This window comes from Kwoniella newhampshirensis, chromosome 2 (genome assembly GCF_039105145.1).
Source record: "Kwoniella newhampshirensis strain CBS 13917 chromosome 2, whole genome shotgun sequence".
Lineage (NCBI taxonomy): Eukaryota > Fungi > Basidiomycota > Tremellomycetes > Tremellales > Cryptococcaceae > Kwoniella > Kwoniella newhampshirensis.
The window spans coordinates 633,879-658,903 of NC_089956.1; the positions used below are offsets into that span (position 1 = coordinate 633,879).

At 51.2% G+C, this 25,025-nt stretch overlaps 9 protein-coding genes across 9 annotated transcripts; 4 read left to right on the forward strand and 5 right to left on the reverse strand.

Annotated features, from left to right (window-relative positions):
* Window positions 1-294: 294 nt before the first annotated feature.
* IAR55_000940 (uncharacterized protein) lies at window positions 295-2,342 on the forward strand (the record flags this gene model as incomplete). The annotated part of the gene is made up of 6 exons (XM_066944071.1): window positions 295-522; window positions 590-697; window positions 784-987; window positions 1,068-1,403; window positions 1,471-1,945; window positions 2,014-2,342. The coding sequence occupies 6 exons, from the start codon at window positions 295-297 to the stop codon at window positions 2,340-2,342; spliced, it is 1,680 nt and encodes a 559-aa protein (XP_066805272.1).
* A 377-nt stretch (window positions 2,343-2,719) lies between these two features.
* IAR55_000941 (uncharacterized protein) lies at window positions 2,720-4,325 on the reverse strand (the record flags this gene model as incomplete). Its single annotated transcript, XM_066944072.1, has 2 exons — window positions 2,720-3,795; window positions 4,001-4,325. The coding sequence occupies 2 exons, from the start codon at window positions 4,323-4,325 to the stop codon at window positions 2,720-2,722; spliced, it is 1,401 nt and encodes a 466-aa protein (XP_066805273.1).
* Window positions 4,326-5,166: 841 nt separating this feature from the next.
* On the forward strand, window positions 5,167-6,992 carry IAR55_000942 (argininosuccinate lyase; the record flags this gene model as incomplete). The annotated part of the gene is made up of 7 exons (XM_066944073.1): window positions 5,167-5,207; window positions 5,317-5,346; window positions 5,422-5,596; window positions 5,663-5,806; window positions 5,863-6,320; window positions 6,374-6,602; window positions 6,669-6,992. 7 exons carry the CDS (start codon window positions 5,167-5,169, stop codon window positions 6,990-6,992), a joined length of 1,401 nt encoding a protein of 466 aa, XP_066805274.1.
* A 293-nt stretch (window positions 6,993-7,285) lies between these two features.
* On the reverse strand, window positions 7,286-9,315 carry IAR55_000943 (amino-acid acetyltransferase, mitochondrial; the record flags this gene model as incomplete). Its single annotated transcript, XM_066944074.1, has 3 exons — window positions 7,286-9,040; window positions 9,113-9,169; window positions 9,226-9,315. 3 exons carry the CDS (start codon window positions 9,313-9,315, stop codon window positions 7,286-7,288), a joined length of 1,902 nt encoding a protein of 633 aa, XP_066805275.1.
* A 415-nt stretch (window positions 9,316-9,730) lies between these two features.
* IAR55_000944 (ubiquitin-NEDD8-like protein RUB1) lies at window positions 9,731-10,236 on the reverse strand (the record flags this gene model as incomplete). The annotated part of the gene is made up of 5 exons (XM_066944075.1): window positions 9,731-9,821; window positions 9,921-10,003; window positions 10,064-10,093; window positions 10,149-10,166; window positions 10,219-10,236. 5 exons carry the CDS (start codon window positions 10,234-10,236, stop codon window positions 9,731-9,733), a joined length of 240 nt encoding a protein of 79 aa, XP_066805276.1.
* Window positions 10,237-10,605: 369 nt separating this feature from the next.
* Window positions 10,606-15,140, forward strand: IAR55_000945 (uncharacterized protein; the record flags this gene model as incomplete). Its single annotated transcript, XM_066944076.1, has 4 exons — window positions 10,606-10,683; window positions 10,760-12,591; window positions 12,635-14,646; window positions 14,707-15,140. The coding sequence occupies 4 exons, from the start codon at window positions 10,606-10,608 to the stop codon at window positions 15,138-15,140; spliced, it is 4,356 nt and encodes a 1,451-aa protein (XP_066805277.1).
* Window positions 15,141-15,595: 455 nt separating this feature from the next.
* On the reverse strand, window positions 15,596-18,627 carry IAR55_000946 (uncharacterized protein; the record flags this gene model as incomplete). Its single annotated transcript, XM_066944077.1, has 7 exons — window positions 15,596-16,173; window positions 16,338-16,586; window positions 16,648-16,946; window positions 17,014-17,318; window positions 17,372-17,538; window positions 17,623-18,127; window positions 18,205-18,627. 7 exons carry the CDS (start codon window positions 18,625-18,627, stop codon window positions 15,596-15,598), a joined length of 2,526 nt encoding a protein of 841 aa, XP_066805278.1.
* Window positions 18,628-18,992: 365 nt separating this feature from the next.
* Window positions 18,993-21,002, reverse strand: IAR55_000947 (uncharacterized protein; the record flags this gene model as incomplete). Its single annotated transcript, XM_066944078.1, has 8 exons — window positions 18,993-19,136; window positions 19,205-19,235; window positions 19,294-19,632; window positions 19,692-19,736; window positions 19,788-20,400; window positions 20,469-20,734; window positions 20,810-20,874; window positions 20,937-21,002. 8 exons carry the CDS (start codon window positions 21,000-21,002, stop codon window positions 18,993-18,995), a joined length of 1,569 nt encoding a protein of 522 aa, XP_066805279.1.
* Window positions 21,003-21,794: 792 nt separating this feature from the next.
* IAR55_000948 (uncharacterized protein) lies at window positions 21,795-24,713 on the forward strand (the record flags this gene model as incomplete). Its single annotated transcript, XM_066944079.1, has 2 exons — window positions 21,795-23,075; window positions 23,127-24,713. The coding sequence occupies 2 exons, from the start codon at window positions 21,795-21,797 to the stop codon at window positions 24,711-24,713; spliced, it is 2,868 nt and encodes a 955-aa protein (XP_066805280.1).
* Between the last annotated feature and the right edge of the window lie 312 nt (window positions 24,714-25,025).

Below are 25,025 nucleotides of genomic sequence, written 5' to 3' on the forward strand. Positions count from 1 at the left end.
AGTAGACATGTCCAATCCAGTTGTGAAGGAAGAAATCGCTGGCACAAAACACAGAGAAGAAAGAAATCACAATCTGACGCGTCTCAACATGAAATCCGATGCTCTCGTGAGGGGTGAGGGTGGCAAAAAAAGGGAATATACAGTTATATCACCGGATGGACAGGTTGGATGTGGCAGACAGTTCCGGATGGAGGTCGTCCACTTTTTTGAGCACAAAAAGTAGTCGAGAACAACAATAGAGACCTGCTCTGTCTCCCTCTTGTCCTCCCTTCCACTCTGTCAGCCAGCTTGGGTATGGCCGCCTCCTCCTCGTCTAGAGGGTTGAGACCTCTAGCTCACAGTACCAGCTTCAAGCGATCCACAGTCGGCCGATCTCGACTGTCTCCCGTTCCTCCTTTCTTGATCCCTTCCTTCTCGACTCGATATCGATCAACGTCGACGCCTAACCCTCCTAAACGGAAACAGAAAGAGCTGTACAACTATAACACCTCTCTGAGCTTTTCGGCGGATCCGGATCCTGACGTGAGCTCTCGTATATGACTTGATGGGTCAAGATGTTTTGTATTGCTGACACATATGCGCCATTCAGCATGTACACTGGAGAAGGGTATCAGCCAGAGATCTGGTGCACAGGAAAGAACCGCCCACAAGAGTGAAGATGCTCGTGAGGGATTTCATCGACGACAGTCTCTACAACGTGAGTCAGTGGCCTCGCGGCAGTCAATTCAGATCATGACTGCAAGCCAAATGCTGACGTTTCTCTCCCCTCTCCCGACGTTCCAGCCAAATTACGGCTACTTCTCTCGGAATGCTACTATCTTTACTCCGCCCAAAGAGGGATTCGATTTTGCTTCTTTTGCGGATACAGCAGCGTTTCAAGAAGCTGTGGCAGATCGATATGAGAAGGCATATGGACTCGAGCCCACCACGGGTCAACAGGGTGGACTAGGGAGGCAAGTCTGGCATACTCCTACAGAGCTATTCAAGGTGCGCTTTTCGGTGTCTGCCCCGGTCACGGATCGGTACCGTCAGCTCACGCAGGTCGTTGTCATTTAATGTCATTCTAGCCATACTACGCTCAGTCACTCATCACTGCCGTCTTACACTCTTACAAGCTTTATCATTTCCCTCATCAGCCATTACTCCTGTACGAAGTTGGAGCGGGCAACGGGTCTTTCATGATTGATTCACTCAAGTTCCTCCGGGATCATCATCCCGACATATATGCGCAAACCAAGTATAGGATCATCGAGATCAGTGAGGCCTTGGCGAAGGGACAAAAACAGAGGGCGGAGGAGGAAGGACTTGGAAGTAAGGTTGAGGTTATCAATGAGGATTTCTTCAAATGGGAGGGAAGCGGGAATGGTGATGAACCATGTTTCGTCGTTGCGTTGGAAGTCTTTGTGGATATCAGCTTTTCCTACGCCTGCAACGCCGCACCCCTTTGACTGATGACTGATGGCTTCGCAGGACAATTTCGCCCATGACATGATCCGCTATGACATCGCTACTCTTACCCCTATGCAAGCTGTCGTTGGTATCGATGCTTCTGGCGACTTCTCGATCCTGTACGAACCCGTCACGGACCCCTTAATCCGACGGCTTCTAGCCTATCGCCGTCTCCTCCCACCATCACCATCTACTTCTCCTCCACTCGCTTCTCCACTATTGTATTCGCAACTACTTCGAAGTGCCTACTCTTCTCTCCCCTTCGCACCGAATCTCTCTCCGCCCGATTTCATACCGACCAAAGCTGTACTGTTCCTCGAGAGACTGAGAGAAATGTTACCAGGTCATAGACTTATGGTAGCTGACTTTGACGAACTGCCGGATGCTGTGGAAGGAAGGAATGGACCGGTTGTTCAGACGAGATATGGAGGAAGCATGATACCGTGTGAGACGTTCTTAGTCAAACAAGGGTATTTCGACATTTTCTTTCCTACAGGTGAGCTACCCCTTGGTTCATCAACTGACCATAAAGCTGACAATGCCGATGTGACTAACGATGAGTAGACTTCACTCTGTTGAGAGAGATATACTCAGTCATAATGAACTCACCAACACAAAAATCTCAATTACATCACGACACCATCCCATCAAACCCCTCAACCGAATTTACCCCAACAACGATAAAGACACCATCACCTCCAGCTCTCACCAAAGACTTCTTCAACCATTCATCATCCGGTGTGAAAGGATTCAGGAGACGGAATGTCTCGATCTACTCACATGCTGGATTTTTAGACAAGTATGGCGGGAAAGAATTGTGCGAGAAGACAAAAGTGGGGGATGGAGGGAACGTTATGACCACCATGTACAAGAATGCGAAGATGATGTTTTGAGAGAATAACCAACAGGGTGAGCTCCCAGCTTGATAAGTCTTGATAAGACAACGGGCCAATTGTGAGGAGGGCCATATGTTCCGCAGTTCCGTAGATAACGTTAGCTGTCTGGATATAGACAAACTAGACAATCGCATGCATATGAACGACTCAATTTGGCTCGGACTACACGGTGTGTAACCTGATGGTGCTGTCACTGAAACAATACAACGACCGTACTCCGAGCTTCAAGGACATACTTGATATGCACTTGAGAACGCCGTCACTCGTCGGTTCGCGTCGAGTTCACCTTATTCAAGTGTGCGTCCGTTCCCCATACCCCGTATCTCCTTCTCTAGTACATACAATAGATAGACGTTTGAAACGCATCCCGCTCTTCATCGACCGTATCCACTTCCCTCTCTGACCCCTCTTCTCCGCACACCCAAAACCACAGGTTCTCTGGCCGTAGCTCTGCCTTCACCTTCTCGCTCCTTATCTCTCATCTCCTTGTAGTCCACTCTCCCTACCTTTCCCTTCCCCTTCAGCGTGGACGGAGGGAACAACGAGACTCTGTCATGCACAATCTCCCGTGCAGGCGTACGAAGATAATCTGTCGATTCGTCCGACTCTGCTTCGGGAGATCGATGTCGACGCGAAGTCTGAATGGGTGATAATGACCGCGGGATTGGTCGACGAGAAGCCTTGTCTTGGAGATCCAGTCTTGTGATCTTTTCTCGAGGACGCTGAGGGTGAGAGTATAGTTTGGATCGAACCCGAGAAGTTTCAAAAGGAATTGGTAGATCTGATCTTCTTGATTTAGAGGTCCTCGATTTCCCCACGTTTCCGTTTCCCATCGCCGTTGGACGAATGTAGTTATTGGTCGAAAGGGAGTCACCTTTCCTGGTGCGGGCCGAATTCTTTCCCTTTCTCTCTTTCCACCGCAGCAGTGAATCCAAAATGACTTTCCCAACCCATCCAGCACCTAAGCCCAAAACACAACCTACACCTAGAACTCCTCCCACAAACACGTAGACGGGGTAGAAGATCTCCATGATCCCCCTGAATACTCCCCACGGTCCTTTGACGAATGTGCGGAACAGTATCCTCCCGGTCACTGTGAGAGGGTACAGGATCGTCCCTAAAACTTCCAGAAGTAGGCGAAGGCCGACCATGAGGAACGGAAGGGGTGTAACTATGATGGCGACAGCGAGGTAGATTGGGTACAACACGATACTGGCTATCGTTCGCCATATGGACGGGGACGTTGAAGATGAGGGAGGGATAGAGGGTATTGGGTTGGGTATATGAGGTAATTGATAGGGAAGATGATATTGGTGAAGGTCAAGAGGGTTCTTGGGGGAATGAGATTGGGATTGGAGGATTGAGGAAGTTGGCGGGAGATGAGAGAGGATTTCCATGTCATCTGAACGTGTGAGGATCTGGAAAATTAGGTAGAGCGCTATGACGTAGACTATGGTTGTGAAGGAGTTCAGAGTCAACTTGGGCATGGCAAGTGTATTGCTAATCGGGTGATGGATGTAAGGAATGAAGCAGATGATTGGAATGATTCACGACAGACAAAGCAAGAACCTCCACCTCAGGTCGCTCGGTCGCCTCCGAAGGACGTTTCTCAATCTCCAGCTTCATCCTTGATACTAGATGGTAGAGACACTCACGAACAACGACCACTGGACTCATCGGTTCATCTCTCTTCTTCCTCTTTCTCCCTGCACCCGTCCCCGCTCCGTATTGCACCTCTGGTTCTCTCATCCCTCTATCCCATTCTTCTCCATCAGCGTCGCCATCATCATACTCGTCTTCTTCGTCCCAGTCGCTCAGCTGCAGGGTCGGAGCAGCTGACATCGACATCGATCGTTTGGCACTGGTGGAAGCACCTCGGAGTCGTTGTTGAGGCGCAAGCGAGGCGGAATGGGAGTGGCGACGAGAAGGTGGATGAGGTACAGGTACTTGATCGAGAGGTTCGTTCATAGGGCCGGTCATCGTTTTGTTTACGTGAAACACGAGTACTTCTTTCAAGTACTTGTAAAGATTCTTGAGTTTGAAATTACAGTGCGGGCGAGGAATGAGATATCACTCTATCTTGTTCTCCTGTTCTCTCTCGAAAGAGGTTAGCGGCGATAGATTTGACGGCGCGTTCGAAGGTTGAGAAGTGCGATGACCTCATACACAAACGATTCTTGACCAGTATGCACGCAGAACTGGAAGAAGAATCGTGAGAAATCTCGAGTGGACTAGGGTTCTCGATGTGATTTGTTACAGAGTCATGAGGAGCGGTGATCGTGTCGTATGTTGATGTCAATCGTAGAATATCGGTCCAGACGTGACGAGTGGAGGAGAAGCGGGAGTACGACGTGTGTCGTCACCGCTGGAATGATGATCCGCGTCAGTAGTAGTCCGACGTTCCGTTGTTTTCGAATTCACTCGCACAAAGAAGCTGGAACCAAGTGTAATAGTTGTGAGATGAGGGTGCATCAGTAACGTCCTAGATGTTGATATCCCCATCATCATCTAGACACCATTGCCCCCAATTAATACGTATCACGGCATCGTTCCATCCATCAATAATAACGATCAAAATCATCTTCATCGTCGTCGTCCATCGCGTCAAGGGTTTTGCTTCCATTCCCATCCAGGTGCATTCCTGTCAGATGTATTACGTAACTCATCCCAGTTTTCCCGACTCAAATCAAGCTTTGGTGCAGAGATGACCTGACCTTTTCTTTGGACGAGATAGCAACTGCATATCACACAGATAGCGCATACGCGCATCCATCTCTACCGCATATATCTCTACTTGCGCGTCCATAAAACCGGAGACACAATGTCTGCAGACCAAGATTTCACCAAGCGAAAGCTCTGGGGGTGAGTGCCCCCCTTACCTCCTGCACACGAGCTCGAAGTCCAGACGCATCATGAATCCTTTGTCATGAGAAGCCAGGTCGGATACTGATGTCGGAAATTCAAATTGCAGAGGTCGGTTCACCGGATCCACCGACCCTTTGTGAGTGCCTCTGCTCTCCCCGCGTTCTTGGTGACTATGTACGAAGCTGAAATTGCCATTTGTTACGGCTGTTAGAATGCACGAGTTCAACCAATCTCTCAAATATGACAAACGCATGTACGCCGCCGATGTCAAGGGTTCAATCGCTTTCTCAAAAGCTCTGCTGAAGGCTGGGATCCTCGTCGAAAGCGAGCAGAAGGAGATCGAAAGGGGCTTGAAGGTCGTTGAGAGTGAATGGGCTGAGGGCAAGGTGGGTTTTTCAAATCATCGTGCACGAGTGTCATGTCGAGTACAATCTGACGAGTGTCAACTTCAGTTCGCCATCCAAGCAGACGACGAGGACATCCATACTGCCAATGAGAGGCGGTTGAGTGAAATCATCGGCAAGGATATCGGTGGAAAGCTCCACACCGGTCGAAGTAGGAATGACCAAGTTGCAACCGATATGCGAATTTGGTTGGTGAGTAACACGTTGCATACAGCCTCGCAGAGCGACCGACTGACATTGCCGTGTAGATGGACGAGACAGCCCGAGTTGAGGGGTACCTCAAAGACATGCTCAACGTCATGGTTTCTCGAGCTGAGAAGGAGGTTGATGCTATCCTCCCCGGTTACACCCATTTACAACGAGCGCAACCCGTCCGATGGTCCCACTTCCTCCTTTCTCACGCTCAATCTTTCCTCTCTGATCTCGAACGACTTCGTCAACTCCTTCCTCGAATCTCAGTCCTTCCCCTTGGATCTGCCGCTTTGGCCGGTAACCCGTACTCGCTCGACCGAGAGTTGTTGAGGACAGAGTTGGGTTTCCAATCGATTGGAGAGAATTCGATGCACGCTGTCGCCGATAGGGATTTCATCGTTGAATGGTTGCAATGGGCCAGTTTGACAATGATACATATGAGTCGATTGGCAGAGGATCTGATCATCTACTCGACTGCCGAATTCGGTTTCGTCCTCCTTAGCGACGCCTATAGGTGAGTCGGCTCATTCGTCTTCTGGAGAAGCTAGCTGATAATCGCGCTCGCAGTACTGGTTCTTCCATCATGCCCCAAAAGAAGAACCCCGATTCCCTTGAACTTCTCCGAGGAAAGTCAGGCAGGACATTCGGTCAGATGGCTGGGTTCATGATGTCCCTCAAGGGTGTGCCTTCGACTTACAACAAGGATCTGCAAGAGGACAAGGAACCGCTCTTCGATGCTGTTGACACCGTTTCAGCTGCCTTGAGGATTGCTGAGGGTGTTCTTGCCACGCTATCTGTGAGTGATAGCATTGGAGGAGCGTTGTGAGCGATGGCTCGCTTAGTGATGACTCTTCCTGCGTAGATCAACCCGGAAAAGATGGCAGCGGCCTTGACCATGGACATGCTTGCGACCGACATCGCAGACTACCTCGTCCGAAAAGGTGTCCCCTTTCGTGAGACCCACCACATCTCAGGACGAGCCGTCGCGTTGGCCGAGAACACCAAATGTCAAATCTCGGATCTCTCGATGGAACAATGGAAAGACCTCAGTGAGCATTTCGACGAGACTGTCATGGAGGTGTTCGACTTTGAGACCAGTGTGGAGAAGAGGAATGCAATTGGCGGACCGGCCAGATCAATGATTGCGAGGCAAGTTGAGGTGGCCAGGGGTAGGATTGGCGAGTAGATTCGGATGAGAAAAGTCCGTCATTCCGCAGTATATTTAGACGAAGACGGTGCATGAGAGAGATATTGGGGTTCAATCGAGATAATTAGATCAATTCTGACTCCCGTCCATGCATTGATACAACTTGGTTTCTCCCTCATTTTGACGATGATGACTATGGAACGAACCTCCGCAAACCCGTTTCCGAACATGCTAGTGTCCTGGAACCTTGCTCATTCTGCTTTGTATCCAACCACTTCCGCTTGACCCTCCCATGACACTATCACAATCCAGCGACCTCAGGTGATCTCCTATCATGCCGTCCACGCCGATGAAATCTTCCCCAATTCCCTTTCCCACCAATCGACCCTACCGACTTCCTCCTTCTCCAAGACTTTTACCAATCTTCCACCTCCAAACTCTCTCTCCTTCCATAATTCCCCTAATCTCTGTTCTGCATCACACCAGAACACCTTCCATTTCCCGTCTTTGGTCCTGACGAATCCCGAGCTTCTCTCGAAATACCATTTGTTGACCGGATTATCGGACCGACTCCTCCATACCAGATCTCTACCTTTTCCCACACCTCGTAGAGATCCTATAGAAGGGTTGGAAGCGTCCAACAGACCCAATCCATAGGTCTCATCACGTAGGGCTACCCATAAGAAATCGACCGTACCGTCCCCTTGATGCGAAGGATGGACAGCGAATTTGTCCAGATAGCAAATAGGCCCCGGATGGTTGTGAGGGTAGATCGAAGTGGTTTTGCCTTCTAGTGTACAGATTGCAGCGCCGCCATAATCCCCAACGACAATGACGAAATCGAGATCGTTCCGAAGTCTCTCATAGAAGGCTTTCTGATCCAAAACTCTCCTGAAACTCTTCTCCAACAGACCAGTCAACTTATCCTGGTCGACTTCCTCCATACTCCGGAGCACTCGAACAGGCAATCCTTTTCGCAGAAGTGTCGGTGTATCCCTGGTGATCCGTCCTTCAGACTCGACGAGTAGGGCATGAGGGAGAGAAGCGGAATGGGCAGGTTTGTTCGTGATGAGATTGGCGATCATAGCGGCTGAAGAACGATGCGAGACGATCAGAGCAGAAGCTTCCTTTGGCATGTGGGCAAGACATCCGTTAGCCAAACGAAGGTTTGATAATGCTGTCGGGTGAGTGTCCGTCCATTGAGGTTGGAAAGTACGGTTGATATACGAATATTCAGACGCAAGGTTGATGGACAAGTGGGGAAGACCTGATCGAGCATAAGAGGGGATACCCCCCTCTCGATTGATCACGAGTAAACGAAGGGGAGTGAGGTCGATATCTCCTGCTGTGGAGGATGAAGAAGCAGAAGCAGAAGCAGACGCAGGGTCGGGTCGGGTTGACATTGCCGAAGCGAGAGCGAGTAATACTCGATTCGAGGAGATTCGACGAGATCTACACCCAGAATCCAAAGCCACAGGAAGTAAAACGGGTATCTCGCCCTCCGCTACTGCTCGTCTGACATGATCCAGTCCTTCTTCCTCTACGAAGATCCCATTCTCAACAGGTTTTATTCCTTTCTGTCCACCCAGTTCTTCTCCACTAGGGTCAGCCATCCTTGCGACGGTCGATAAGACTGGTCTGGCACTAGCCCGATGTCTCGCCAGGAAATGAACGACCCTTTCCACCTCGTGACGAACCATCATCCTCTGCCGTTGTGCCTCGTATCGGTCGGCAGGTTCAGTTGATGGAAGATCATCACGATCAACGACGATAACGCTCACGAGACCCATACGCTGGAGATACGCCATTCCTCGACAAATAGAGTCCATCTGAGCATCAGTGAATGGACCCTGGATCTTGACGAGAGCGGGTCGGCGGTGTATGGGATTCAGGAGGGAGGTGACGAGTGGGTTAGGTTCGGGTTTGATCCCAGGAGTAGATGCAGATGTCTCGATTGTAGGACCGGTAGACTCCTGTCCGGAGCTGGGGACTATAGGCTGGGGAGTACGCGCTGGAGCGAAGGATGAGAGGTAGGAGCGGGAGTCGCGAACTGAAGGGGAAGCTTGAAGGATTGAGAGAATGAAGTCCTGTGAGGTCGATCAATCAATGGATGAAAAGGATTTGCTATGCAGCGTAGCAAGATACGGAAATGGGCATACATTATCTTCGTTAGCAATTTCTTGCAATGTTTGAGACTCGTGTCGAAGTCGGAGCTGCTAAAAGATCACTGATCAGCTTGGTGATCCGCTCCAAATTCACCTGACCAGCTCACAGTCAGACCGGCCGACACGCTGGCGCGGGGACGATCTATCCTCGCTAGCCCTGCTCGTAGTGGAGCAGCTGGAATGGGCGGTCTGACCATCTTGCCGTCTTCTTACCTGTGGCTTCCCCACTGGTGGAACAGGATTGCGTGTGCGTTAGGAGGTATGATGAGATGATACACGAAATCTCAACTGGCACGGAAATTGACGAGTCGACTTTTGTTGTCGAATTCCCAGACCGTTAGAGTGGAGGTCTGCTCCTCGTTACTATCCGCCGTTCGAAGACATATAGGAGAGACCGAATGATGTTTTCACGCCTCAGAACAGCTTGTACTCAATCCTCACTGACGACCTAAGTACACCAGCTTGTGTTGCCACGACAGACCGATGAGAGCTGAAGAATATAGGTTTGATACATGCATGATTCGCATACATATGGCTCCGACCTCCCTTTCTCTTCTTCTCGCCGACTCATCTCGCGCACACCCCACGCCTCCCCTTCCACGGACTTCGGCATCATGCTCGATCACCTCCACGAAGAGCAAGGACCAGATGGATGACAGCCCCTGCTTGGATCTTGTAATCTTGAATGGTCTTATCGTCGGCCCTGCAGTACGAAGTCAGTCGTTTGGTCCAAGCGACAAATCTGGGCATTGATCGAGACTCGGAGTTGGATGGTAGACCAAAGAGCAAGGATGAAGCTCACATAGCCTTACCGCCGAAGATGAGCCGTTGTTGTACAGGTGGGATACCAGCTTTCTCCTCGACTCGTTCCTTCACTTTGCTGATCTGTGCAGAGCATGAGATGATCAGCAGAGAGTAGGTTGACCTAATGAAGGTTGGACATACTGTCATGTCGGGTTGGACATCGATGTCGACCTTGCAATATGCATCTGTCAGCTGAACTCGACATTTGAAAAGGCTTAGAGCTCACCTCCTTTCCTGTAAGTGTCTTAAGGCGGTTTGTCAGCTCCGCAGACATGCTGCTATATTGATGAGCTCACTTTGACTTTGACGATCATGGTGATTCTCCCAAATTTTACTTTCTATGCACTTTCTGATTCCGATTGGGAGTTAAAGAGAGTCTCGAGGGTGCAGAGGAGATTGCGAGTGACTGAACCGGATCGGTATGTATGCAGTCGAATATGTGATGTTAAGAAAGGAGAATCAGAAAGAAGGGGATGAAATTGACAACGAACGATTGCGAGATGTTTTCGGTCAGACGCGAGGTGGAGGAGGTCCAGTGGCAAATGATGATAACTACACCCAAAACTACACCTTTCCTCCTCCTTTCTTATCCTTCGTCCAGCTTCCTAATTGTCTCAGAGATACATAGGTTCACAGAGGAGTAGTCACACAGTCGGTGATCTTATGACTGTCTCTGACCAAGCATGTCATTGAGACTCAGTCAACTGGACGCCAATGACGTTCAGGTGGACCCTCCACCTTCTCAAGAACCTACCGACCAGGTGAGTGGATGAGCAGCTGTGCATCATCACATAATAACGACATTGCTCGATGATACTAATGAGGTCTGTACCTCAGCCTAGGAGGAGGAGGAGATACTATGGAGATGCAAGGAGGAATCAGGTGAACCTCACCACAAGCAAGTTAAGTGTGAACGGTGGGGGAAAGAGAAATGTGCAAGGAGAAAACAGAATAATAGTGGGAAAGAGGGATGATGGTGAGACATCAAGTGAGCTCCTCGGTACGAGATCTCTTCCAGAGAGCAGTAGAACTCATTTGACCAAAGCATCAGGCGTTTCTATGCGGCCAACAATTGGAAACCCCTCTTCCGTCCCCAATTCCAGTATCTCCAAGAACGACGCATCGACCGAGGCACTCCGAAGCAAACACCTCACTATCACTCGAGAGACGAACACTCGTCCGTCCTCCAAATCACGTCCGAAGAAGAGGACCAGACAGCAGGAAGAGATCCTGCCATACTTGACAGCTCCGGAGGAAGGCTCATACAATGAATGTGGACTATGGGTGGCGAAACCTTCCCAGCCTGCTGCCAAGATCCAGCAATCAGAAGAAAAGGATGATGAGGAAGAGCATGATCCACCGAAACAACTTGCCAATACGAGTACTACCCCTTCGGCAGGCCCAAAACCTATTTTAAGTTCTTCGCCCCCGCCTACTCTCCTTGTAACGCCTGCACTCCGATTCGATCGTGGCCCTCAAAATCGCCTGACCCTCACTAGGACAGCAGCTCGACAGGGCTCGAAAGCAGGACAAGCAACACCTCAGGTCCCCCTGCTGTATTCTGATACAAAAACTCTTGTGGAAACTTCACCGTCTCACCCCGACTCAGGACTGCTTCTCAAGACGACTCAGGACAGCATGGGTCGTAAACACCTTTTCCTGTCCCCTTCTCAAGACACTGACACCTCCACTGATGCCGAAGACGAGAACGAAACTCTCGACAGGGAGGATACCGAGTCTCCCGTAAGACGACCTAAGACTCGACGTTCTCGACTGCGACGTCCCGACCACTCGCCCTACGTCTTGAACAGTCAGACGGATGAAGACCAGCATCCTAGACCTAGTCGGGAACTAGCCAGTCAAGTGGAATCACCTACACCCCCTCGACATAGCTCGCAGGCAGCTGCAACATTCAATAACCCTCTCACTTCTCGTACATGGCGAGATCCATTTCCTCATATCCCTGCCGCTAATGCTCAATCTGCTGCCCCGTTCCCCTATCGTCAGCCAGCGGGGGGAGAAAGCCCGTATCATGTCCCAGGTGAAGTGCTGGTGGAGGATAGTGACCTTGAGGATGAGATACACATCCGAAAGCACGCTTTGCCTGAACGAGGCTCATCGATCAGTAAATCTGGTCGTTCTCGCCGCTCGAAGAGGAAGGAGAAGACCTACGGACGAGGTCGTTTTCACGTTTACAAGTCTGGTATACCTGATCCTTTGAAAGGCTCTGGGCACTACTCTTATTCTCAGCAGTCTCCATCTCCCTCCTGCCGTGGTGCTAAACGCAGAGGATCCACCTCTTTATGGCCCCCCTCTCCACGAAATCCAGCCGATGGGATCGACCCCTTACAATCACTGCTTGTCAGAAAGCGGTACTCACGAAACGGTCCATTTCCTGGAGCCGCAATGCAACAACTCTTTTATTCAGACAGTCCGCCGCCCCCTCGAAAGCCGGATCGACATAGTCCACACATACCGCTCACCAAGGCCTTCGAATGCGCTAAATCACTCTCAAACGCCGGGACAGAGGATGAGTATGATCCTGATCAAGAGAAGAGAAGGCGAAGAAGACGGAGAAAGGATTTTGCTCGTCGCTACCTACTGGACAAGGGAAATGAGGCAAGATTGGTACTGAATCCAAATCCGTCGTGCGCTGTCAGACTGGATAAGTAAGTCGTCCTGCCGGCTACCGAACTGACAATTTTGACCTAGTTATATAGAGGGGATCCAATCCAAGCATCTCAGGAAGTATTCTCGCAAAGCTCAGAAAGCTCTTCGACCTATCCCTGGATACTCGACCAAATTCATCCAGTGCATCCCATATACTGAGCATGTCAGGAGGTACCAAGAGAAGCACAGATCTTCCAATCAACCTACTGCTAAAGCATCGATCTGTCGAAGGGTGAATGAACTCATAGCGGCAGGAAGACAGTCAAGGTTTGAGATGGCCATTCGGAAGCAGAGACCGTATATCAAAGAGATGACGCCATTCATGGCTTTGCCTGGGCTGACGCCCACCCGGGACGATCACCAATTTGATGATCCGATAGTGGACGAGCCTGTTCGGAGCCCGACAAGAAGTAGAAGAACAAGAAATCGGATACCTCCCGCCTCGAAAATTTTACCACGACTACCTTTCACCACAAAGGAGCCAAGAGAACCAGTATCTCAACAGACCACTGTCAAGGAGTCCGTCCAAACCGACATCGACGAACGCCGTTCCCCGACCATAGTGTTAGGTCACATATTCCACGATGATCAATCATCGAGAAGTAACAGGGCAAGGGGCCCCATGCCTCGCCCTTTCATTGCACAAGATCAGCCGGAAGAGGACGTTCAGCTGCACGTCGATGATCGAGAGGCCCCTCAGGACGAAGATATCGATCCCCAAATAGGACAGTTCGCGACGCAAGTCATCGAAATGGCCAACGATATGCATTCGAACGAGCCAATGGTCTTGAGTCAATCTTCCCGACCGAATGAGCATCTGGAGGTGGACCTGAGAAACGAGGCTCTGGGTCCGCAGCCACATGGAAACATCGATATTGATCCGAATGAACTGATGGCAGCAGTTGAGGCGGCCTTGGCCCGACAAAAGGTTGAGGAAGAACACCGAGAGGAAGATTCTGAAGTTCAACTGCAGGAAGAGCATGCTGATGTAGCACGAGATTCATTTGAAGATGCGACACCTCCGCGTCGATCACGAAGCCCTGCCTTAACGCCACGTCAAGAAGAAGAATCTTTCGACCTCAATGCCTTGGCGCAATTCGACCCTAGCGAGCTTCTCGTTCTTGATCAACAATTGTCTCAGCAAGAAGCAGAAAGAGAAGACCGACGTAGCTCAAGACGGAGCGCTACCGCAGCGCTGGATAACACAGAACAAGCTGCCTGGAAGTCAGGACAGGAACTCGCAAAGGATGTTAGTCCTGTGCAAACCTCACACGTTTCAGCTTCGACCGCCGACACATCAAGGCAGTCCGCAGATAAGAGACCGTCCTCGGACCTTTCTAACCACAACAGGTCGATTGTCAAGCCACGCAATCAACATTCTCGTCCAGCAAGACCTAAGCCAGCCGGCGCCGGCCCTCTTCAGCTCATAAGTCAGGCACCAGCAAAGTGCACATCAGGTGCTACTTCTTCCAAGCATATGAGCGGGATCGAAGTGACCCCACATCTGATGGACCGCTTCGCACCTCAATCTGCTGCAGCTACTGATTCTTCTTTCAACAACAACTCAGCGATGTTCTCGCGGGACCGCTCTGCTCCCTCTGACAGGATGAGGCGACAAGAAGAGAGAGAAAAAAGGATACAAGAGAAAAGGAAATCAGAGAGACAGACGAAATTGCCATTCGTCAGCGTGCGACGCAGCCCACCAGGCGAAAGGTCAACAGATTTTCGGAGGCACGATGAGGAAAAGGTACCACTGCATCAACGACGGGTTGTGGTCCATGAGGCTCAAGGAAGACTTCTAGAGGCTGTGCCGCCGAAGCCGCCTTGTGAAGCGTCACCACTTGGGTCCAGTCGAAGTGTAGCTCATATTCCCCTTACTAGATCTGCAACAGACCGTCCTCCTCGTGTGTCCGTAAATGTATCGGCACCGTCCAAGATCAATTTGATTCGGAACCATACCGGCGTTCTCAAATTGTCCGATGGGAACCTGCCTCCCACGGCCGCCCAACTAGAAGCTAAATATGGCCGAAAATCGTTCGTCGCTTTGACAACCCGTGAGTACATCGACCCCATCGTGTCTTGATATCTGGCTAATGCGATGTCTTGCACGACAGCTTATAAAAATCCAACTCAACCTCAGAGCCAGAACTTTCGTTGTCAGAGTCAAGCCAGACCGCTATCCCCAACGCAGGTATCGAATCGAGCCCTACCAACCACTCGAAAATCACCTTCGAAATCGGATCTACTTGAAATTCGTGTCGACCAAGACGAAGTGGACGATTACGAGGACGAATTTGCGAGTCCGGCCCCATCAGCATGCCAAGACATCCCTTCTCAGATCCTACCTCGAGGTGTAAACGATCAAAAAGGAGATGTGGAAACCGAGATCGAGTATAGTCAGAAACAAGGTGGTAATCCTTTCGCAAACTATCCACCTGCTCCAGCAGCGGACTCAATTTCCAACCCTCTTAGCAAGAAACCTTCCGCAATCGGCAGTTGTCGAACTCGAGACCCAAGGGGAGGGAGACGATTTGGCACGGAACTGTAGAGAGCGTGATCGAGTCAGAACTCGAAGGACACAAAGGCGAGTAACTTGAGGGATGAGCCCGGGAAATTGCACTTCGTTGACTCGGTTTATCAATACGGATCCATCTGACCGAGTCAAGTCGAGAGGCCTTGTCGTTCGCAAACAAAGTAACGCTTCTATGTCTCACTGAGCCTGACACCTTACGAGTCGAGCTACTCCCCTGATCGTGTCCTGTTTTACTTCTAACAAGATGTTCTCGAGCGTTCAAAGTCACTTTGATTATCGTAGTCGCTCTGCAAACTATGCACAATTATACCATCGAGTCTTTTGTCTTCGACCCGGATCCTTGGGGTTCGACATGAGCTTCATCCTCAGACTAAATGTATGGGCCTATGTGTCTATTCTAACAGACTATAGGCTATAGGCTCCGCGTCCATCACTCCAGCGTCACACCTGACTGACAAATGTCCACTCTTCTACAGACCAACCCAGGAATGTACACCTCCAGGATTATGTAAACTAGTTTGACCAATTTTGATCCTCCCAACCTCTCCGCCTCCCACGTTCGTCCCCAATATACCGCCAGCTTGGTTCATGTTCATCACACCTGGTGAGAACGGCGCATCCATCACAGGACTCGGTTGTCCTCCCGGTCCCCCACCGGTACTCGCACTACTCACATTCCTAGATCCGACAGGTGTCCCGGGAACAAGTCCTCCACCTGGGACCGACGGAAGAGTGATCGGTAGATAACTTTCCACTGCCCATTCGTACCATATCTTCCTTCCTTTGGAATCACACAATCTCCACAGGTTCACTTCCAGTTCGGACCCAGATGGGAGATAGAGGGCTTCTTTCAATGGGAAAAATAAGGGGAACCAAGAGAACATGTCGGGTGAGACTCGATGAGCGTTTTCGGGATGAATGGATAGACCGACATTGGAGTAGAGGTGCGCTTCGAAATATCCTGCTAATCCATGAAGCGTGGCGGCGTGCGGGATGTGGAATGTGTGTGTTGAAGATCGGGTGTTGTGCGTGTTCGTGAGCGGTGTGCCTGAGAGCGAAATGATATGGTCAGCAACGGATGTGTTGAGCATCGTCGGAACATATGCTTTAGAACACAACATTGGTGGTGGAAGGACCATTGAGAACTCTAGCCGCGGAGGAGGACCGAAGACGAGAGGCGGGACCAGATCACCATGACAAACCCAAACTCACCACTCGCATCCAAGATCAGATCCCTTCTAGGATGTTCAAACTGCCAACACTGTTGCACTCTCTCTCCACATCTCCCCGAGACACCACCTCCATCGCCTGAAATCATGTTGACCTGGGACATCATCACGACGTAAGGCGTCTCTGCCGCGCCGGCTGGTCGAGTGGGTTGATGGACATCGTGGAACAGTTTAGAGGAGGATATGGGAGCGACGTGAGCGGTATACGAGATAGGGATGGATATACCGGAAGCTTATACAAGGCATTTATCAGCATACGGTGCAACGAATCCTGACCTCGAGCAGACACTCACGCTTCAGAAACCTCATAGCACCATCCAAACATTCCGGACTGAGTTCGTTGTCACCGAAGCTGCCCAACAACTCCGACACCATGATATCACACTGCTCCGGAACCTCCACGTTCCTCATATCTCCGAACAAGATCTGAACGTCATCTTGCCATTCAATGGCTTTGCGTTCTTGCAATGTTATGTAAGCGTTGGCGTTCTTCTCCACCGCGTAAACATTTGCTTGACGACCTGACCGTTGAAGGGCTCGGAGGGTACACGCCACCAAAGGGCCGCGACCGGCTCCTACGACCGTCACGACACTACAAGCATTCCCATTAGCTTCAGCGAGTGACGAGATTGGTAAGAACACAGTGAACGATCACTCACTTCCTCCTCGTTGCTGGAAGATCACCAAGAGCCAGAGTGATAGCCTCCTCATATTGCCTGTACTTGACAGGATCTCGCTCGAAGACATCGTACGTCGCACTTCCTAAATCATCCATCAAGGGTTGTAAGGGCGCTTGCAGATAATCTGCATAGCCCGACGCGAACTCGTCCGCAGCGGCAGGGATGCCGTTGGGTCCCGGAGCAGAAGTGTTTGTTACGTGACGGACATATTGGAGATATGCGTTGGCTCCTCCATTAGGATGGCGAGAAAGGGTAGTGTGTGAAAGAATGTATGTTGGATTTTGCTAGTGGAAATCAGACGGTCAATGTCTTGTCAAATTGATGTGCGGCGACTCACCTTGGCCATACCCCTGAGGAATGCTTGGCACGCTTTGCTGAGCACGGGATATCCCTTCGCGTTAGGGATGTAAGATTCCGCCGGAAGCCAGATATATTTGACGGGCTCTGCCGTCCATCTCGCTAGAGCGCCAACACTGGGGGGAAGGGGGTTGGTCAGGTCGAGAGCTGTGAGCTAGGTCAGCAGAGCTCTACGCTTGCACCTTGAATCGCCTCCTAGAGCTCAATGGTCAGATTGAACATTTCACTTACTAACAGACAGTCGGGGATGATATCCACACAACGTTCTGATACAATCCCACATCTCCCATGTAGAACTCGGATCCCCAGCGGTCAGGGGAGCCATTCCACTCCTCGCACTCAACGTTGAGCTAGCTCCAGAAACGACTCGTAGACCTGGGTTCTGACCTCCAGCTTGAGCCATCATCGCTCCTAATTGAGCCTGGTGCATACTCGTCGGTCTTGTCGAAAGACTGGAGATCCGTTTATGTTTGTTGCTCAATGATCCGGAAGCAGAAGTGGGCGGGGGACCAGGTGTGACGGAAGGTGCGGGACCTTGAGTGATCAATTCGACGGGATCGGAGACTGGGATCTTTATCGATATTTGGGTGAAAGCTGATGGACCGCCCATCTGGAGCAAGTTCGAGATGGTTCGAGCGTAAGAAGGAAGATGAGCTCGATTGGCAAGTGATGGTGCGGGGATGATCAGCACCGGTAAAGAGAGGTGAAGCGCTTGAGCAAGTTCAGCTCGTAATGCCTGAGAATCACATCTTGACATGAGCTGTCTGTTACGTCTCAAAGTAAGGGGGACAGCGAAGGACCAGAGCAGCTCACCAGTTCAGAATCGAACCTGATCCCTTCATCAGGCGAGTCCAGTTCCAGCCATTCGCTGGCTGTAGCCACGACCGCTTGACTCTCTTCCAATCTGGTGACATTCACCTCTTCTCTCCTTAATCCACCGTCTCTTCTCCAGAGATCAGCTTCCCTATCCACCGCTTCTCTTTCCCTCTCTCTCGCTTCAGCCTGTTGAGCAGTCAACCTCGCCACTTCCTCCTCATCCTCCATAGGTCGGAGACATAATCTCTCCCATCGCTCTTGCCATAGATGATTGGTGAGTGGTAGACTGACAAGGTCATAATCTGTCGAGGAAAGGGTGGAGGTGATAGTGCTCTGTAGAGGGGAAGGGGAAGGTCGTGGTTCCGTGGGGAGCGGAGGTAGTGGTGTTGGTAGCGAGAATGCGATTGTGTGTCGTGGCATGTTGCAAGACTTATCACATCTAACGGTGAATGAGTGAGGGACAGAGGTTTCAATGTCAGCCCAGAGAAAACAATCACAAAAAAACGCGTCTCTCTCCACTCTCCCATGTATGAATTTGGCTGTCGCTGCTGTGCTCCTCGACGCGTTCCTGAATTCCCACGTGGCCGTCGACATTTCGCATATGCTCGAGTTACATGTCGCTGGTGGAAAAGTCATCGAAGACACAGCTCTCTCCGTCGTGTCATCACCTAGGAACTGTACATTTTGGATCTAGTATAGAGTCATATCGTATTTTACGAAATACCCATCTCTGTTCTCAAGTTGATCTGCTCCGCGTATATCTAACTCTTCGAAACCATATCCCGTTACGAGGAGCCAGTCGTCTCCTCAGTGTGGTCTTGTTCGTGGTCGCTTCCTACATCGACCAACCTCCCAACCTTGGCTCCGGGAGGACAACAGGTATCACCGCCACACTGATCGGGAGGACACCTGATCAGACATGCGTCGCCCTGTAGAGTGTATGGACCTTGTAAGCTTTGATATTGTACACTTGAAACAGACATGGCTCAGGACTGACCGCTTGCGTATCGTCTTCTTCCGCAAAGAACCTGGTGGAAGCAACCGTGTTAGCTGACGCCAAGGAAGCGAGGCATGGACGCAACTCACTCTGGTTGGATAGTGACGCTGTGGATACCGTGACCATGCATTGATTGTCGGATTCCACTTGCTACTGCCATATAATCTTGACCAGGGATGATCAAAACGTGAACGCTAGCGACCACGGTAGACTCTGACAATTGCCAGATGTGCAGTTCATGTACCGAATCTACACCGTCTACGTCCACAATCGATTTTCGGACCGCTTCCAGGGAGACGTGCGAGGGCACACCCTGCAAGAGGATGTACGAGGCGGACTTGACAAGGGGCAGGGCCGATGAGAAAATGATGCAAGTAATGAGGAATGAGACTCCAGGGTCGAAGTAAAGCGTCCAACGGCCATGGCAGCTGAGAGTAGATGACATTAGTGGCTTGGACAACGTGTTTGATTGCAGCACAACACTCACAACCAGATGACAAGACCAGCTGCAATGACGCCGACGTTTCCAAGTCTAACACAAGCATTAGCTAGCAGATCCGTGACCGATACTGGCGCCACTCACGCATCACCGAGAACGTGCAAGAAGACACCTCGCATATTCATAGACCCATGCGAGTGACCGTGTCCACCATGGTCATGACCATGCCCAGCCTCCGCATCACTCGCGGTATTTGCGAGATTTGAATTTTCGTTGTGACTGTGATCATGACCCTCGTGACCTTCGTTGTCGTGTTCGTGAGCCTTTCGGACAGGTGAAACATCTTTGGCGGATGAGGATTCAGCTACAGCAGTTGACGTTGATGCTGTCGAGGACACCGAGTTTTCGGTTCCCACAGGGGGAAGATCCTCATTCTGTCCAGGGATAGGAGGAATCCTCGAAGCGCTCCCGGACTTTCTCTCCCGAGTTCGGCTCATACTACCCCTTTTGCTCTGCCTGCTGCTGGATGACGCTCGACCATGACCGACGGGAGATTTGACGCTATCGAATGATCTTGACAAAGACGGTTGACCATAGCCGAATTCTGCAGCGGTCTCTATGACCTGTGCACGAGTCTGAGCAGGGTGCTGATAAAGCTCCGAGACTGAATTTTCTCGCTCGGGAGCATCTTCGTCATCGCTAGCGGTATCAGGCAGGTTTACAGGGCCATGAGAGTGACCGTGAGAGTGACCGTGCTCTGAAGGGCTCGGGTGTGAGCCAGAGAACGCGGTGCAACGGCTTGATGCGCTCTGTACAGAGACTCACCATGGAATAGGAATAGTCCGACAATGTTACTCAGCAGACCCAAACTGCCGACAAAGACAATCACCTTTGGGTTGGTGATCTCTGACGGGGCGAAGAGTCGACCAACTGCTTCAAGGAAAATGGACATGCAGAGTGCGACAAGGAATACACCATTGATAAGCGCACCGAGGATCTCCGCCCGCTGCCAGCCATATGAGTTGGCAGCCGAAGAGGGAGAAGTGGCGAGTTTGATAGTGTAAAGCGCAACGACAAGCGAGAGGACATCGCTGTGGCGAGGGTCAGATATCAGACAATGGATGAGGGTACAGGGGGAGCTTGTGAACCGTCGACTCTCGACTCACTTGAGCATATGGAATGAATCGGCCACCAGAGCGAGTGATCCGACATAATAACCCGTTATCAATTCCTAGGAGGTACTGAGGTCAGTCTCTGGTATGCTCTTCGCGTGTCTATCATTGACGGACTCACGATGAAGAAGAAGGCGGTATCGATCACCAGTAAGGTGATGATCCTCGCTTGTCTTGACAAGCCCATGATGGGGAGAAGGGGGTGTTGGTTCACGTCCTTCGGCCGACTTTTTCAGGTGGCGAGTGTTGGTGCTGAGTCGTCCTTATACGAAGCCGATCTCTTCGATGATGGTGGCCTTCGTAGATGCACAGCAAGAATCTGTTGGTGTGGGACTGTTACGAGATTGAAGCTTCAAAAGAACAAAAAGCAAGGGGATGGTCGAAAGATGAGATGAGAAAATAGGATGACCAACGAGAAGTACGACGGACGGGGGTTTTATTATTATTATTGGTATGTCGTGGTAATGACGCTTCGAGTTGGTCGTTGCATATCCATCCTTGTAATCACCTCACCGCTTCTTTTTTCTCCATTTCACAGGTTTTTCCTTTGGCGCCAGGCAGTCAGTTAGCCGCGCCTGGATGGTGCAGAATACTACAGGATATGTCATGTATCGGAGTTGAGCGAATCTGATATCGGGGGGGGTTTAGGATCAATCACTCGCACGCCTATGTTGCGACGGACGACCACATAACGTCATTGATCGTGCACGTGAATCCCGGAATCATCTCATGCTCTCTCACGCACACACAGCCAAATAAAGAACACCGAAACATGCTTTCTTTCTCTCTCTCGCCGTCATAGCAGATCCAATAATCATCCACGAGTCGTCTATATACCGCACATCAGTTCCAGTCATCACATCAATCAGATTATCATCATTGTCCATCTCAGCATTGATCGGTCTCATTCAGCACACACCCAAGGCGGTCATTGCCACCAGCACATCTCGCACGTTCGACCACAGAGACTCACACCGCCATGATGCCGATGCACTCTGGGGGTATGACACCTATGGCTTACTATAACACGGGCTATACAGGTCCGAGTTCGCCCAATATATCAACGGCCAACAATCAGAGCTTCGACTTTCCCGGTGTCACGATCCCACCGCGACTGAAGAACATTGGGCGAAAGCTCAGTCAGATGTCAAATGACTTTTTACCACCGGGTACCGGGAACAATACGCCCGAAGAGGAAGAGACGAAAGAACTGGCCATTCAACGGAAGCTATCACATGAGATGGCGGAAGTACCAGGGATGGGGGATGAACCCATCATGTGTCCGTTCTGCAACAAACCTCTGCCGCCTAGTCTACTTGCCTCGCAGTTGACCAGTGGGACAGGGGAACACGCCCATCGTCCTCCGGCCTCAGAGCAACCCACCCGTCCTAGTACCGCTGCGGGAACAGGAAGCGGATCTTCGAGAGCTGGGACACCCTCACGAGGTGAAGCTTCATCATCATCTCCAGCACCGACGCCTGGATCGTCAAGCTCACAAGCGCCGTCAAAAAGCCTTCTCAGTCCTCTGCCGGTCACTACTCCACAAAAGCCTCAGGTCCTGACAGCGACCTCTGAATCATTGGCTGGGACAGTGCGAGAGGGCGACGTAGCAAACCACACTGCAGCAGAAGGCATCGTGACGGACGAGGAGCTGAAACGCTGGTCGACCCTTTCCGGCATACCCATCCCATCTCTACCACCTACAGTCGCAAATCCCGGCCCTATTCCGGCGCCGGCATTGCAAAAGGCATTCCCCCTTCTGCCTCCGCCTCCTGCACCGGCCGCAAAGCTGGCTAGACCAGCACTTCCACCATCGATCGATTCACATGCATCGTCATCGAAAGGATTCGGTTTCTTCGGGAAAGCATCAAAAGATGGAGACATAGAAGAAGATGAGGATAGCGATGCCGAGGGAAGTGCTACAGGGGGGTACTCTCGGCTGACAGGACCTGCGTCACCTTCTGACGACGAAGATGAGCAAGCCATCGTGATCAAGGGGAAGCAGCCGAAAGACGCGGCCGAAAAGGTGATAGCGAAGGAGGACAAACCCACGCAGGACGTCACGGTGAACCGGAAGAAGGAGAAGGAGGAACCGCAGGGGGAGGATGGGGACAAAGTGGAGGCTGTGTCATCCGTATTCGCTGATGCTCGACAAGAGGAGAAGGCAGAGAACAAAGAAGGGGCTGTGCAGCTGAAAGACGCAGGAAACGACGAGGTGAAGAAGGTCCTGCAAGAGGTTCTAGGCCGAGTGAACGAAATGGTCAGTGGCCAAACCTTGATAGCAACATGGCCAAGCTGACGCATATCGCAGTCTCAATCGCACGCTGCTCTCCTCGCGTCCCACTCTACCCTATTGACTTCTTTGAAGATCGCTCGGTCCAACCTTGCTATGGCTGAAGCCAACTCTGAGATGCTTGAAGATCAGCTCAAGCGTGCCGCTGCCCCTGCGCCTGCGGGTCGTAGTACTGCTCCTCGGAATGTCTCCGGCTCGACTCCCAGCCCGGCTACACCTAACCCACCACTGAGATCATCGTCTCACGGTACACCGCGGGTCACAACTGAGCACGTCCGGTCTGTGACTACCACTAATCCGACTGCTACGCCGGCAACAGTGGCGTCCCGAACTCCAGTCCGAGTGTCATTGGATGACGCGAAACCACGGCCGACAAGTCTGTACATCCCGTCCGGATCCAGTGCAGCATCTCAAAATGTCTCGACTTCGGATTCCAGCAAGTCTTGGGGCTTTTGGAATGGTGGGAAGAAGAAGCTACCCGGCGGTTTGGGACATGTGACAGTCCCTTCACCTGCGCAAGTGATGGCAGCGCTCGACGCTTCGCGGCCGAATACCCCGTTGACCGAAAGAAAGAGTCTCGATTTTCAAACGATGGTCAACGCTACGCCATCTTCTCAACCTTCATCCATCCCCGAAGCGGGCCTTTTGCCTGTTGCTCGTACTCAAACACAGACAGGCGTCAGCAGATCGCTTGGAGGGCAGCCCACTCTTTCGCGATCGATGAGTACGACCAACGTCCCCTCCCGGGCGGTATCCAGTGGTAATCAATCGGCTCCAAAGGCATACGTGCCAACTCAAGAATTGGTCAAGCTGCGACAAGCTTACTCTGCAGCAGTCGCCAAAATGGATACCATGTCTAAAGAACTCCAGGAGCTGAAGACAGGAAAGGTCGAGATGGAGGCGGAACTCGAGAATCTTAGTCAAGCCTTGTTCGAGGAAGCCAACAAGATGGTAGCAGACGAGAGAAGGAAGAGAGCAGAAGCTGAGGAAAATTTGAAGGAGGTGAAGGAGGAAAGGGAAGCACTGAGGCAGACGATCAAGGTGCTGGGCGGTAAAGTGGATGATCTGGACTTGAAAACAGTCGAGAAAGATGCAGAAGAAGAAAGTGGGAAGGAGGAAGAGACGACCGCGGAATCGAGCATTGTTCCTCGAGATCTGGACAAGCACTACGAGGCATTGAGCAAGGCTATTCACCATGTCGGAGATGGTGCCGAGGATGACGTCGAGACTTCGCCGTTGGCAGAGTTACCGGCTTTATCGGCTAGCTATATTGATCGGATAGGTATACCAGCCCCGACACCTCGTAATGTCCCGATAGGATTCGCGATGTCCTCGATTTCCAGAGAGCCAGAGGAAATTGGAAGAGAAGGAGAGAAGCCGTCGTTGTCTGTCTCTCTTCCTGCTGAGAGTAACCCATGGGCAATGTCGTCTCCTGATCCGCCTCAAATAGCAATGACAGCTGCTACCCCTTCGCCGAGACCTCGAGATCAATTGAAGCTGGACCAAGTGACGCCGAGACAGGATAAGGTTGTGGCCGGTGAGGATGAAGCGCATACCGGACTAGGCTTGAATCTGGATATGAGTCCGGGGGGAGGACGAACGTAAGACGTAGTAGAGTGGATATACATTGTATTACCTTGTCAAGGGTAGGTCGGATGCGATGTACTGTATTTGTATGTGACAGCCGTCACGCTACAGGCCCCGCTGTTTTCTGGTCCTACAGGCCACAACTGGATCTAACGAACGCCAGAGGCGACGACTGGCGGTTGACGCACGAGCCATTCTACGAATGAGGGTTGAAGGGGTCTGTGCGCAAGATGGTCCATGTAAACGGGTGATTAGTATACCTCATCCTACCTTCTTCGTCTCGCGATCTGTCTTCGTTTTCTTTTCTCTCATCTTCATTGCTAGGTACGA